The sequence below is a fragment of the Camelus ferus genome, chromosome 33 (genome assembly GCF_009834535.1).
Source record: "Camelus ferus isolate YT-003-E chromosome 33, BCGSAC_Cfer_1.0, whole genome shotgun sequence".
NCBI classification, from domain to species: Eukaryota; Metazoa; Chordata; class Mammalia; order Artiodactyla; family Camelidae; genus Camelus; species Camelus ferus.
In genome coordinates, this window is record NC_045728.1 from 411,543 (window position 1) to 426,433 (window position 14,891).

A 14,891-nucleotide genomic window follows, 5' to 3' on the forward strand; every position below is an offset into this window, starting at 1 on the left:
CACAGCCAGGAAAAAAATCAAGCAATAGAAATAATCCCAGAAATGACACACAGTTTGAAACTGGTAGAAAAATGTTAAAAAGGTACAACATACACATACCGCATCTTTAATAAGTAAAGAAAGGCGTGATCATGATGAGGAAAAGGAAAGATACAAAAAAGACCCAGAATGAACTTCTAACTTTTAAAAAAGATACTGTCTGAAATAAAAAATACTCTGGATACTGTTAACAGCAAGAAATGAAACATGTACCACTGATTCCAACAGCAAAACAGAAATGGCAATAAAAGGTCAGTAAGCTTTAAGAAAGAACAAAAGAAACTATCAAACTAGAACACTGAGGGGGGAAAAAAGGCTAAAAATGAACAAAGCACCAGTAACACATGGGACCTCATCAAGAGTCTAGCATGTAAATGAATCCTGGAAAAAGGGGGAGAGAAAAATATTAGAAGAAATAGGGCTGAAATTTTACCAAATTTTGGTAAATTGATGAAAACTATAAACCTACAGATTGAAGAAGCTCAATGAACCACAAGTAGAAAAAAAATCTACATCACAGCACATCAGAATCAAATCACTGAAAAAGAATGAAATGAAATTGAAAAAGAAAATCTTAAAAGCAACCAGAGAGAGAAAAGCAACACTTTATATGAAGAATAAAACAAGATAAGAAGTACAGCAGATTTGCCATCAGGTGATGTGTATATCGGAAGATGATGAAAAGACATTTTTAAGGTACTGAAATTAAAACACAGAAACAAACAAAAAAAACTACCAATCTAAAATTCTATACCCAGTGAAATTATCCTTAAAAATTGAAGATGAAAGAAATGTATTTTTCAAAAAAACAAAATCTAAGGTAATTATGATCAAGCGACCTCCACTGGAAGAAATGTTAAAGGAAGTTCTTCAGCAGAAGGAAGTGACACCAAGCAGAAAAAGTCATCTGCACACAAGAATGAAAGCATCAAAAATGGTAAATACGTGAGTAACTTTAAAAAAGACATTTTTATCATCTTAAATTTCTCTCAAATACAATTAGATGTTCAAAGCAGAAAAAATGTTAGCACGAATTCTGTAGCACAAAGCACAAAGGAAAGGGAGAGGGCAGTGGACGCATACAAGCGCAAGGTTCTGCAGCGACAGCTTCACCTTCCTGGAGAAGAGAACAAGCCAGGAACTTAGGGCTTTAGGCATGGACCTTTATATAAGAATTTTGGGAACGAATCCAGGATCCTTAGAAAGTACTTAATTCAGTCCCCCGCTTTCACTTGGATACATCACCCAGACAGAAAACCAGCAAGGAAAACTGGACTTGAACTGCACATTAGGCCGGAGGAACTTACCAGACGTCTAAACGACATTTCATCAAACAGCAGCAGAATACACATTTTTCTCAAGCAGACACTGAATATTCTCCAATAGATCATATGTTAGGCCTCAAAATAAGTCTTAATAAATTTAAGAAGACTGAAACCATATCAAGCATCTTTTCTGACCACAAAGATATGAAACTAGAAATTAGTTATAAGAAGAAAACTGAAAAATTCACAAATACGTGGAGATAAAACAGCACAAATTAAAGGGAAGATATCCCATACTGCACAACTGGTGAAGAATTAAAAATGTTGAAATATCCGTACTACCCAAAAAAATCTACAGATTCAATGTAGTCTCTATCAGAGTTCCAATGACATTGCTCACAAATGTTTTTAAAGACCTTAAAATTTGTACGGAACCACAGAAGAGACCAAACAGTCAGAGAAATCTTGAGGGAAAAAACAAAGCTGGAAGTATAACACTTCCTGATTCTAAACCGCACTGCAAAGCTGTAGTGACCAGAACAAGAGAGCCAGAAACAGACACATGGATCAACGGAACAGCACAGCGAGCCCAGAAGCAACCCCAGGCATATACTGTCTGTTAATTTATGGCAAGAGAGCCAAAAATATACTAAGGGAAAAGGACGGTCTCATCAATAATAATGTGGAGAAAACTGGGCAGCCACACGCACAGGAATAAACTGGGCCATCCTACACCACACACAAAATCAACTCCACATAGATTAAACATAACACACAAAACCACAGAAGTCCTAGAAAAACGGGGGGTAAGCTCCTTGACATCAGCTTTGGCATTTGACGCCGAGAGCAAAGACAACACAAGTGAAATTAACAAGGGGAACTATATCAGACCAAAAAGCTTCTGCACAGCAAAGGAAACCATCAAAAAAGGAAAGGCAACCTATGACATGGCAGAAAATATCTGCAAACCATCAAATCTAGTACAGTTTTCAAATCTGATGGGGGTTAATATCCAAAGTATACAAGGAACTCATACAACTTAATGGCAAAAAACAAAACAAAACAAAAATAACAAACAAAAAAACCCAATAACCCAAATTAAAAATGGGCAAAGGACCAGAATAGACATTTTTCCAAAGAATATACACAAATCTCAAACACAGTCCATGAAAAGGAGCTTACCGGTCCTAGTTATCAGGGAAACGCAATCAAACCACAGCGCGGTGCCACCTCACACCTGCTGGGATGTCCATCATCAAAAAGAGAGAAGATAACAAGTGTTGGCGAGGATGCGGAGAAAAGCGAGCCCTGCACACCACGGTGGGAATGTGAATCGGTGCAGCCACTGTGGAAAACTGTATGGAGGCTCCTCAAAAATTTAAGACTGTACGACCCAGCAATCTTATTTCTGAGTATGCATCCAAAGGAAATGAAACTCTTATCTCAGAGAAATAGCTGTACACCCATGTTCAGAGATCAGAGCAGCTTCATTCACAATAATCCAGGTATGGAAATAACATGTATATATATATATAATATTTACATACACACACACACACACTCACATACTCACATACACAATGGAATATTATTCAGTTTTTAAAACAGAATGAAACCCTGTCATTTGCTACAACATCGACGAACATGGAGGGCACTGTGCTAAATGAACTAAGACCGACAGTGAAAGACAAGTACCATATAATATCACTTGTATCTTTAAAAAAAAAGTAATTGAACTCCTAGAAACAGAATGCATGGTGGTTGTGAGGGTCTGAGGAGTGGAGGAAACAGGAGAAATCTGCAAAAGGGTACAAACTTCCAGTTCTAAGATGAAGGAGGTCTGAGGGTCCAGTGTCCACCGTGGGGCTGCTGACACGATGCTGCACAAGTGAACTTTGTGAAGGAAGCAGAACTGAAGCGTTTCTCGCCGAAACAAACAAGCACAGACAGGCCAAGGTGTGAGGTGACGGATGTGCTGAAGAACTGGGCGGGGGGGGCGTCTGTTCACAGGTACACACAGGTCGGATCATGCTGCATGCTTAAGACACACCCAGGGGCTCCCTCCACGTCAGGGGCCTCTCGCAGTACTCAACCAGCGGCAGCCTCCCCAGGGGCAACGCGCTGCGAGGCAGCTGTGCGGACCACCTGCCCAGTCTGCCTGCCGGTACCCTGTTGGGGGGTCTCTTGGACCTCAGGGTCTCTGGTCGCAGGGAAGCCAGACGGAGCACAGGGGAGACCAGTCAGGGATGGGATCAAGCACTTTGAGAAGAAGGGCTTCAAGCACCAGCGGGCGACCTTGCTGGGCACTCACCTCGACCCAAGACCTGCAGGGAGCCCCTCTGCCCAGATCTCATCAGCCACAGGCCCACCGGCCCCGCCCCAGTCACAGTTGAGGAAACCCCGAGGTGGTCCACACCACCTGGCTGAGGCTGCCCCAGCCCCACTGCACAACCTCAGCCTACACATCCACGCCAGCGACTCCGTGGAGAGGCCCAGAGGAGGTCCAGTTGTGGCCCCAGAGCAGCGAGCAGGTCGGACAGGTGTGGACCCCACTGCAGCACCCAGCCTGGGCACCCAGCGTCCACCCAGCACCAGCGACATCTGAACAAGAAACTGAACCCATCCCCACTCTGCCCCATGTCCCAAACCACACCTCTGTCCACCCTCTGCCCCACCCAGCCCAGAGGGGTCTGAGCCACCACCTCTATGTGCCTTTCAGTGTCCAAGGCAGAAGGAGACTGCATCAAGTCCTTTCTGTACCGAAGTGTCGCTAGAAAATCTGATTAAATTAGAAAATGTGGGAAAAAACTGCAATAACCCTGCACACACAAACCCCCATACCAACCTCGCCATCACAAGTGACACTTTCAATTATTCTCTCAGTTGTAGGAATCATATTCCAAGATTCCATGCTGTGGACCCATGTAAAATCAAAGCAAATCCATCTTATAAAGTTAACATGAAGACAGAAAAAAATGTAGAAACATACAGAAGTGCTTCAGGAACTTTTCTGAGCACTTACTATGAGCTACATGTACTATTATTACCATCAACAACACAAACAAGAAAAGTCCTGCCCTCATGAAGCTCACATCCCAGGAACTGACACGATAAAACTCTTAGAAGAGAACACTGAGCGAAGCTGCATGGCACTGGATTTGGCAGTAACTTTCTGGATGCGACAACAAAGGCACAGGCAACAAAAGGAAAAAGAGACAGACTGGACTTCACAGAAATTAAAATCTTTTTGTAAATCAGAGGCCACTGTCGCAAGAGAAAAGCAACAGGTAACGTACAAGGGAACACCGATAAGGTTATCAGCTGATTTTCCCACAGAAACTCAGCAGGACAGAAGGGAGTAGCGCGATATATTTAATGTGATGAAGGGGGAAAACCTACAGCTAAGAACACTCTCTATCCAGCGAGGCTCTTGTTCAGACTTGAGGGGGAAATCAAAAGCTTCACAGATAATCAGAAGCTAAAGGAATTCAGCACCACCAAACCGGCTTTACAACAAATGTTAAAGGAACTTCTCTAGTCATCAAACCATAAGAAAAGAGAACAAAAAAAAAGAGAAAAAAAGACCTACAAAAGATTGCTTTGGCAATTCGGGGTCTTTTACGGGTCCAAATACATTTTGGAATTATTTGTTCTAGTTTTGTGAAGAATGTCTTATTCTGACAGGGGTTGCACTGGATCTGTAGATTACTTTGGGTACTGTGGCCACTTGGATAATGTTGATTCTTCCAATCCAAGAGCACAAGATATCTTTCCATTTCTTTGTATCATCTTCAGTTTCCTTCATCAATGTTTTACAGTTTTTAGAGTACAGGTAACCTCCTAGGTTAGGTTTATTTCTAGGTATTTTGTTGTTTTCGATGCAATGGAAATGTTTATGCTGGTTATAAAATTCTGGTTTTTGAAGTGAAAAGGGAAAAAAAAGTGAACAAAAGGCCACAAATGGAAAAATATCCTTCTTCCTTATGGGTGAGCTGTGTTCCATCACACATGTATGCTGCATCTTCTTTATCCGTTCACCTGTTGATGTGCATTTATGATGCTTCCATATCTTGGCAATTATAAAAAATGTTGCTGATAATAGCAGGGTATATGTGTCTTTCTGAATTAATTCTTATTTTGTGGTTGGCTTTATTTCTTTGGTAACTATGTAAGTTTAAAAAGCTAAAGCTCTAAACATTCTTAGAAACAACGAACAGTACGTATATGTGAATTTTAAAAATACGTGCAGTATATTGTATACATGTATTTACATGCAATACATTGTACATGTGCAGTCAAATTGTCACAATTCTACCTAATAAAAACGAAAAATTTAAAAAAAAGGCCACTGCCGATAGAATGTAACAGGATAGAAGAAATTACTTGCAGTCACATGTCTGATAAAGGACAAACATCCAGAATATGCTTAAAAATTCCTACAACTCAATATTTAAAAAAAAAAAAAAAACTACCCGATTCAAAAATGAGCAAAGAACTTGAAATGAGCATCTAGAAATGAGCATTTCTGGAAAAAAGACAAGCAGATGGCTAATAAACAAAAGAAAAAATGCTCAGCACCGCTGATCACTAGGGAAAGGCAAATCCAGAACACAATGAGATACCACTTCACATTGTCAGGATGGTTACTGGAAAAAACGAAACGAAACAAGTGTTGGCAAGGACGTGGGGAAACCGGAAGGTTTCTGCGTTGCTGGTGGGAGGGAAAACAGTGCAGCTCCCACGGAAGCATTATAAGGGTTCTTCAAAAAATTAAACAGAAGTACAATTTAATCTGGCAGTTTCACTTCTGGGTGTACACACAGTAAGAACCAAAAGCAGGAACTCGAATAGGTATCTGCGCAACAGTGGTCACCGCAGCTCCATGCACAACAGCCAAAGGGCAGCACCAACCCCAGTACCTGCCCACAGGCACCAGACCCATCCATCCCCAGGGAAAGCCGACACCAGGCCGCCCTGACCTCACACCAGCGCCCCACCCAGAGCCAATCGCTGCTTCCTCTAATCCTGCATCAGAAGCAACAATCGATCCAGAATTCATGCCTGCTCTCTCCTGACCCCCTCAAGTGCCTTGGGCTGGACCCCAACCTTTCAAAAGTCCCCTCTGGCCGGCTGGTTGCTAGTAATTAAAAAAAGAAGAGAATGCAGCCTGTTTACAATGTTAAACACACTCAGTGCTGCCTTTACTCTGAGATGACACTCTTCCTCCGCTCTGGATGACCTAGAGCGTTTTACAGTTTATGAAATAATGGTAATCATTTTTACGTTTCTAAGCAAGTATATGAAAAACAAATAAATCTTGGTAGGCCCATTTAAACCATAAACGTTTTCCATTTTTAATAGTTTGTGGGTTTTTTACCGAAGTATAGCTGAATCTGGTGTTATATTAGTTTCAGGTGCACGGCATAGTGATTCAGGATCTGTATCGAATATAAACGTTCATGAAATTTCAATGTCTGAATCACTGCTTTACAAAACCAACAAGATAACAAGAAAACAAAAAAGGAAAATGATGTGATGTGTAAATGGCTTCAGGACACTTTGGGCACAAGTGCTTCAAAATATCACCCCCATCATCCACCAGATTAAATTCCAGATATTTTCCGTCTAAGATCTGTATTTTAAAAATCAAATCACTGAAAAAAAGGACAACTAAAACTGAAAATAATGGGTTAGCACTTTCTCAGCTTATTTTTGAAGTCAAGAAATCTCTTATTTTTGTTAATTCTCAGCTTCTAGAATGAGGATGCTCAGTGTTTGCCAGGCCTGTTCTCAGTGAAACCCATCTTCAAAGACAGAGCTTTCCGGAACAGCCTCTCAACCTGAAACCCATGACGGGGCCTACGACTCGGGCAGGGCCACTGTGCCCAGAACCCTCAGGATGTGGGGACCACTGGCAGGGCCGCCTGCGGTTGCCACTGCCTCTGATGTGAGACTCCTGCATGCAGGCCAGAGTGACCAGCTCAGACAGAGCAAGTGGGGAGGCTCTGCCCACAGGAGACTCTGGGGGCCAAGTGGGGACTGAGCCATCCTCAAAACAGTGAAGAAGGTATCCAAAGGGTCACGGCTCAGACTGGACTGACGAGGCATACGTTCCTGAAGTCACCACTGATGGCACTCACGTAGTGACGGTGTTGAAGCCGCAGGCCTTCAGCTTCAGCAGGCGGTCCCTCCAGTACTCCTTGGGCACCCGGAAGTAGTGGATGGTTCCCGCTAAGATGAGGGAAGGAAAGCCACCAAGTGTGAAGTTTGAGTCCTTAACTTTCAGGCCCAAGCGTCGGTCCTTCACCTGCGAGGGACTGAGGAAAACCCTGGAGGCCCTGCAAGGACAGAGACACATGACATCCTCCAGAGGCGACCCCGAGACTCACAGGATGGGCAACTCGGAAGGCCTCTCCTCCAGGGCCCCGGGCACAGTTCCAGCCCAGGCAGAAACTTCCCAACCCTTCCCTCCAAACGCACCTGCCCCAGGGGGCTCCGGTCAGCGCAGACGTTTCCAGTAGCCTTGACATCAGGCCCAGGAGGGCCACAAGTCTCACCAAGAGGGTCTGCATGCTAAACGAACAGGACAGAACAAAGGTCAGGCTCCCCCCAGGCAGGGCAGGCGGTGGGGCCTGAGCCAGGCCTGGGCCTTGGAGGATGGTGGGGAGGACAGAGGGGGCCCCACCGGAAGGCAGAATTCTGCGCAGCCGTCTTTGGCTTCTGCGGCGCCTGGACTCCGGCAGGAGCACCCCGAGGCCCTGTCTGCTGCCCGGAGCGGGACAGCTGCATGGACAGTCTCTGCTGAAGCGCTGGGTTTTTGGACACTGGCTACCTAGTGAGAGAGGACCGAGCCTCCGCGGAAGGTTTATAAACACAGAATAATCTCTGGGAGATTCGCCAGAGATGGTCCAGGGCTGAGGAACGGCCTCTCACGACTGGTCTTCAGCAGAGAGAACACTGCCTGCAACGTGGAGGCCTCTCCTGCAGGGCCTCGTTTTTACCTCCAGCCCAGTCTCCCACTTCCCTGCTCTGAAGGTCCCACCGCTCCACTTCTCACCGTCCATGCGGCCCACGCTTTTCCTCGCGCTGCGGAGTGGAGCGCAGGGTGCGGGCCGACCGAGGCCCCGCGGGCGACCGGGGACGGGGCGCCGGGCGGCAGGGTGGACCACGGGCGGGGAAGTCGGCGGAGGGGGAGAGCCCGGCCCCAAGCTCACCAGGTGGACGAACCCCCGCCCTAGGCTTGCTCCCCCAGCCCTGGACAGGCCGCCTCCGCAGACCTCCCCCCCACGTCTGCATCCGCCCGGCCCGCCTGGCACCCGGAGCGCGGAACGACAGGGACACCCCTCCCCGGGACCCCTAGGGCCCTACCCGCCGCGGGGCCGCTCCCCGACACCCTCGGCGGGCTCTGGGCCGCAGGGACCCCTGCCCCCGACCGGCCTGGACTCCTCCCTCCCTCTGCGCGGTCGCCACGTCCCTGCGCGAAGCGCTGACATCGGGAAGGTCCTTCCCCGGACCTGGGGGTCCAGCGGGTGCGCCTCGCGAGCCCGGGCTCCTCCCTCCCGGACCGATCCTGAAGCTGCTAACGACCCGGCCCGGAGCCGCGGCCCCCGAGGTGCGTCCGGACCCGTGCGGGCGAACCTCGTCCAAGTGCAGATGCTCGCACCCTCCAGACCCGCGGAACCCGCGCTCCGGCTTTGCCCTGGAGCCCGCACGCCTGGCGCCGCGTCGGGAGCTGAGGCGCCCTTTGTGGGAACGGAGCCGCGGGGGCGGGGGGCGGAGGGCGGAGGGCGGGCGCGGCGCGGGGGCGCAGGCCCGCCTCACCTGCGCAGCCGCGACAATGCCGGGCGGCCCGCCTCCCCGCCTCCCCGCCTCCCCGCCTCCCCGCGGGGGCGCAGCCAGCAGCCCGGAGTTCCCCACGCTGGGTCGGTGCGCCCCCCCAGACCAGGCTCCAAGGGTCGCCCGACTCTGCAGAGCAAAGTTCTCTGCATCTACATGAGAAGGAACGGCCAGCCCGTTCCGTGCGACCCCAGGTTAACCTCCTCTGGTGGCAGCAGCGCCTGCGCCCCCCACGGTGTGGACGAGGCTGTGTCTTTGGGGATAGTTCATTGCTGGGAGTCTCCCACCAAACAGCTGAAGGTTTGACTGGCGTCCAGGAGGCTTGCCAGACTTCCCCTTCCTCCGCTTTTCTTGTATCACCGCACTTGTCTCTTTCCTCCTTGCTTTTTATTTATAATTATTTAATTTAATTTAATTTGGAGGGGAGGAGGTAATTAGGTTTTTATTCTTAATGGAGGAATAGAGGCACTGGGGACTGAACCCAGGACCTCCAGCACAGCACTGAGCTGTGCCCTCCCCCCTCCTTCTTGCTTTTTAAACCCACTTCCACTCTCCGCGCTGCTACTCCGGACACCAGAGGGAAAAACTCCTTTCAGGATCTACTCCACTAGTGGAATCTGGCCTTTTCTGCGGTTCTCCTAACTCACAGCTGACTTATTGCTTCAGACACTCTCCCGACAACTTCTCTCCCTAACTCACTGTATCTGCAGTTTGCAGGGGCCGTGTTTCCACTCTCACTGGTGCCCTCTCCTTTCTACCTACTTTACCGAAGTTCATTTATTTGTCTCCGCAGGGATCCAGGCTTCTCTTTCTGCTCACAGACACTGTGCTCAGGACCCTGACAACAACCCTTTTAAATACCAGGCTTCTCCCTCACAATGCTCCATCCACAAACCCGCCTCACCTACTCGCCATCAGAAGTACTTCATCTCCAAGATACAAGATCCAGAAATTCTACGTTCTGACCACAGTCGTTCTTTTCACCACATCTCCCAAACCTGCTCTGTCTCAGTCTTTGACGTTCCAGTCTTCCAGTCTCTCATTTTATTTCACTCATTCTGGTTCATATATTCAAAAGCATACTTTCTTCCTCGTCAGAAATGGTTATTTCCTTAACCTCATGCTCATACTTTGCTCAGGTAACAAACCGGTCTGCTGTCTCCTTCCTCTGCCCTGAGCAGGTGAGTGAACTGGGTAAGGTCACAAAATCAGACTTACTTAGACCCAGCAGTGGGGGTTCCCTGCTTTGTGCAACGCTCAAATGTCCCTACACTACACACACATGAATACAATGCTCATATAAACCCTATGCAGTGTGCGCTAACAAACCTGCATTATCAAGGCGTATTTGGATGCTTTGTCACTCAAGATCCAGTCCTCGGTGCTGGTAAACATAGCCGGTAACCTCCAAACCTGAAGCACTCACTCTCGGCTGACATTTTCAGTCTCCATGGAAACACTGCACACCGTTTGCCTGTTTGTCTTCAGAGCAGAAGATGCCTGTATCTAAGTGTCCTGAGGGCTGTAGGTGGGCTGTTGCCAAGGTTGAAGACAGGTAATGCTTCAATGTGCAGAAGCGCATGAAGGCGGAAGTGCTTGGGTGAAGGAAGAAGGCAAGCCCCTCGTTCAGCCCTCCTGCCCAGGTATCGGAACCGGAAGAGATGCTGGCAGGACGAAGTCACCGTTTTCCATAGCCGGGAGCACTCGTTTATTCACTCCTGCTCAGGCCCACTTGTGTTCCGTGGGAGGCTTAACAACATGCGTGTTTTATAATGTGAAACAGTTCACATCACTCTTGAGATTTGTATATTTCTGGATCTAGACATGACATAGGTGAAGGGTAATATTACTTACATTGGCAAACACATTGAACACCGTAATTACAAATAATTTTATTTTAAAACTGCTGAGAGCTTAAAAAAATCTTTAAAGACTAAACCAGAAAATCAGCTATCTTTAAATATTTATTATTTGTAACTTGTATTTTCCTTTTACTTTTATTAGATGACTTTCAGTGTCCCTGTTCCCCACTTTAATTTTCCTCCACTTTTCCATGGTCAGTCATTCCAATGTGTTTTTTGTACGATTGGCCATCTGTATCTGAGTCCCAAATCTGTGACTGTGGAGGGCTGACTGTAAGGGGCTTGAGCGTTTGTGGATTTTGGTGTCTCAGAAAGCCCTGGAACCAATCCCTCCAGATTCCAAAGGATGACTGTTTTATATTCTTTGTTGTATGTGTTCCTGCAAAACTTGCATGGATGTATTAATTACCCACTTGCTATTGATTCTAGGTCTTATTATGGTCTTATCATTTAAGATCTAAATGTGTTTTTATGCTAGTAATTCTGTAAATTACTCCATGGTGCCTATGTTTTCTTCTAGTCTTTCTGCCTGGTCTTGGTCCCTTGATGCATGAATTATTTCTAAGTATGCAAGTATGTCTGTGTGAGTTTTCTCCAAGTTGCTAATGCTCCTGCACTATGGGCAGAGTCCATGAATGTGATTTCTATGATGTTGACTTTTGAGAATGGTTAAAACTTCTCCCAAGATTACTATTATATAATCAGTGTTTTATTTTGTAAAAGTGGAATTATTGGTGAAGAGGTTATAAGCATGTCTTGACAATTCTTAACATACTGCCATGATGCTGTACTGGATTAAGGAAAATTGCCCATGTGACATACTGGAATCTAGAATGTCTTGCAATAAACAGAATTTTATATAAGTTTTAGTGAGATTGAATAAGGTTTCATAAATTCATTGAATATATGTCTCATATTTTGTTAATTCCCTGACTGTGACTATCACTAATTTTTCATTGGATTTTGACCTTTTATTGAGTGATAACCTTTCCATGTACAATTTTTGAAAAATAAACTTTTGTCAAATGTGATCAATCTTTGTGCGTATTTTAAAGGTATTTACATTCTCTATTTGATGGGTCTACAGATGCCCACCAGGTCTAGCTCATGTGGTTGTGTTATTCACATTTTGTAACATCTCTCTCCTAACATGTATGTTTATAGTAACATTATTAATAATAATCTGTACTGTCATATTAGCATTTACATTAGTATTACTAATTACATTATACACACTATTATTATTTTATATTAGCATTATGACCACATTATTCTACGAAGATACATCCTTTCAAAGTCCGGAATACAGGTAAGTATTCAGCGAGTCTGGCGTATCCGGTACGTCAATTGTCAAATGGGAGAAGAGTCAAGGTTTCCAACAGTCAAGTTTTGTGTAAGCAATGTTGGCACAGGTCACCGTGAGGCTCAGCTGCAGACAATGAGCTTATTAATGTCAACCCTGGACATTGATTTAAGCAAAAGTCATGATGTAACTGTGCTGGGAGGGTTAGTACAGAGGAAGGCTGTGGGGCTGGGAAGGGCATGGGAGCCTGGGATTCTAATTATTTTACCAAAAACTGAGTAAATTGATCTAAAATTAAAAATCAACAAGTAGGACTTTAGGCCGCGTTGTTTTGAAATCTGGAGACAATTACCAGAAGAAAGAGATGAACGTTTTGAAAATGACTCTCTCTTCAGAGCAGTGGGGAGAGACAGCAAGAGGCTGCAGGTTTTCTTTAAAACCTTGCGAAACACTTGACTTCCATCATTCCTTACACCTGTACCTCTGATCAGATTAAAAAGTATTCTTTAAAAAAGGAAACAATTTGCCCCAGGCGGTTCTAACCCGCAGGCGTGGACCACTGACATAAAGAACCAGGCTACTGGAGTTGCTCCCTCAGGGACATGACTGGGACATGAAAGTGGCCACTGGGCCAAGGAGGACCCGGCCCAAGCTTGCTGACCCCGCCCGCAGGCCCACGTGCGGGGAACAGCCACCCCTCCTGGCCCCCGAGCCCATCGAGTGTGACCCCCTAGAGCTCCCCACACGGAGGGGCTGACGGCCAGCTTCCACGTGGCACCAAGGGACCCACCAAGAATTGGTGTCATTGGAAAGGCTGGAGGGGTGGTGACCTGCCCACAGATGAGCCACAAAACCTTAAAACAATTTGCACTGATTTTTAGTGGGAACTGACTCAATTATCTCTGAGGGTGACATACTGACATTTGAGGGGACAGGATTCCAGTCCCAAGGCGGAGAAAGGGGCTCTGGGACCCTGTGGGCAGGGGCGGGGGGCTTGCTCTGGGTGGGAGGTCAGCTGCCGCTCAGGAAGGGCAGGAACCCCAGACAGGCTGGGGAGGGCAGAGGAATGGGGGCCTCTCAGCTCCGGGAAGTTTCTCCAGGGAGCCCGAGGCCCCCACTTGCCAGGTCCCTGCGGGGCTCGCCTGCCTCCGCGGCCCCACGTGGACCCGGGCCAGGCGGGACCCAGGCTGCAGTCCCAGCCGGAGGAGCTCATCCTCCACGGGGCAAGTGATGTGATAAGTGCTTTCATGGCAGGGACCCTGTTTTAAGTGAATCTGTGCCCCTGACCCGGCCTCCCCCCGCCCCACATTATGACAAGAACACACTTTTCCTTCTTACAGCATTTAATCAACAAATACTTACTCATTTCAGTTGAAAACACAATGTTTATTTAGCTCTTCTGCCCATTTTTTGATTGGGTTACTTGTTTTTAAAAATCTTTATCTTTTAATCAAAACTTCCAATTGAGTGCTATTAATTTCTCAAAGTTACTAAATGTTCCAAATTATGAATAATGAAGAGGAGGCCTGTTTTAAGAGTTCACATTTGTTAGGGGAAGGGCTTTTTTTTTTTTTTAAGTTGTTTCCAGGAATTAGTCAAATCTAATGGAAAAATTAACACAAATAGTAAATATTAGTGGCCTTCACCAGATCAGTGGCCTAGGTGAAGGCCCTGGAGAGATCTCTCTCAATGGTGTAGTGGTTCCTACCTGAAAAGACTCAACAACTCAAAGAAAATTCCAGACAAGAGAAGGAACTCTGAAAGTTTAGAGACCCTGAGCCCCTCAGTACCCTCCTCACTCCACATTTTCTTTTTTTTAAAGACATTTTTAAAAGCAGATTTAGGTCCACAGCAAAATTGAGAGGAAGGTACAGAGACCACCCCCCCCCCCACCTGCCTGCTGGATAACAGACCCGAGTAATCCGGAAGAGGCGCTGGTCCGCCCCCGCCAGCCCTGCCCACCCCATCTCCCGGCTCTGCGCACCTCGCACCCCGGCCACCCAGGGGGGCTCCCCGACCCCGGGCTTGTCTCTTCTCTCTTGGAGATGCTGCCCGTGCTGCCTCCACCCTCAAGGGCTCCCCTGGACTCACCTCCAAGCTGTTCCACCCGTGAGCCAGCTCCCACCCTGTGGGGATGCAGAACAACGTAATGTCTCCTAAAGAATAAGGAAGGTACAAAGCTCCCTTGTGACGGGTTAAGGCTGTTAAACAGAAACCAGATGCCTCCTGAAGGCAAATGATGTTAGTCTCAGCAAGCTGAGCTAACATGAGCAGAAAACCGCTCCAGCACGTTCACCCTGCCGTTTGCTAAGGGAAGGTCAGAAGGACCAGGTCGGACCTGCGCACAGTCGGAAGAGTGAAGCCAGGAGGGGACAGTCTCCTCACAACTAGCCCAGGGGGCTAGGGCTGGTGGTCGCTACGAGGCTTCAGTAACCTTCGAAACGACTCCCAGATTATCTGCTGCTAGAGAATCATAATAAACGCAACGCAGACCGGGCATTCAGGGCTCTTGACCCATGAGGTCTTGAGTCCCCTGGTCCCATCTTTGATCTCACTCTTGTGTCTGTCTTTCTTAAGTGCTGCGTC

At 47.0% G+C, this 14,891-nt stretch overlaps 1 protein-coding gene across 10 annotated transcripts in view; it reads right to left on the minus strand.

Moving 5' to 3' along the window:
- The window catches only part of LOC102505559 (beta-galactosidase-1-like protein 2), a 33,419-nt gene extending 24,263 nt beyond the window's left edge, over positions 1-9,156 (minus strand). For 2 of the 10 annotated variants that reach the window (XR_004316821.1, XM_032472267.1), the window contains exons 1-3: positions 8,362-9,101; positions 7,785-7,877; positions 7,445-7,642 (exon numbers count right to left, since the gene is read on the minus strand). Coding sequence is in view for 8 of the 10 variants with exons in the window: in XM_032472267.1 (XP_032328158.1) it covers positions 7,445-7,642; positions 7,785-7,877; positions 8,362-8,600 (530 nt within the window). In the remaining 2 variants the exon portion in view is untranslated. The other 8 variants (XM_032472271.1, XM_032472274.1, XM_032472273.1 and 5 more) reach the window with 8 other exon arrangements.
- Positions 9,157-14,891: the final 5,735 nt, after the last annotated feature.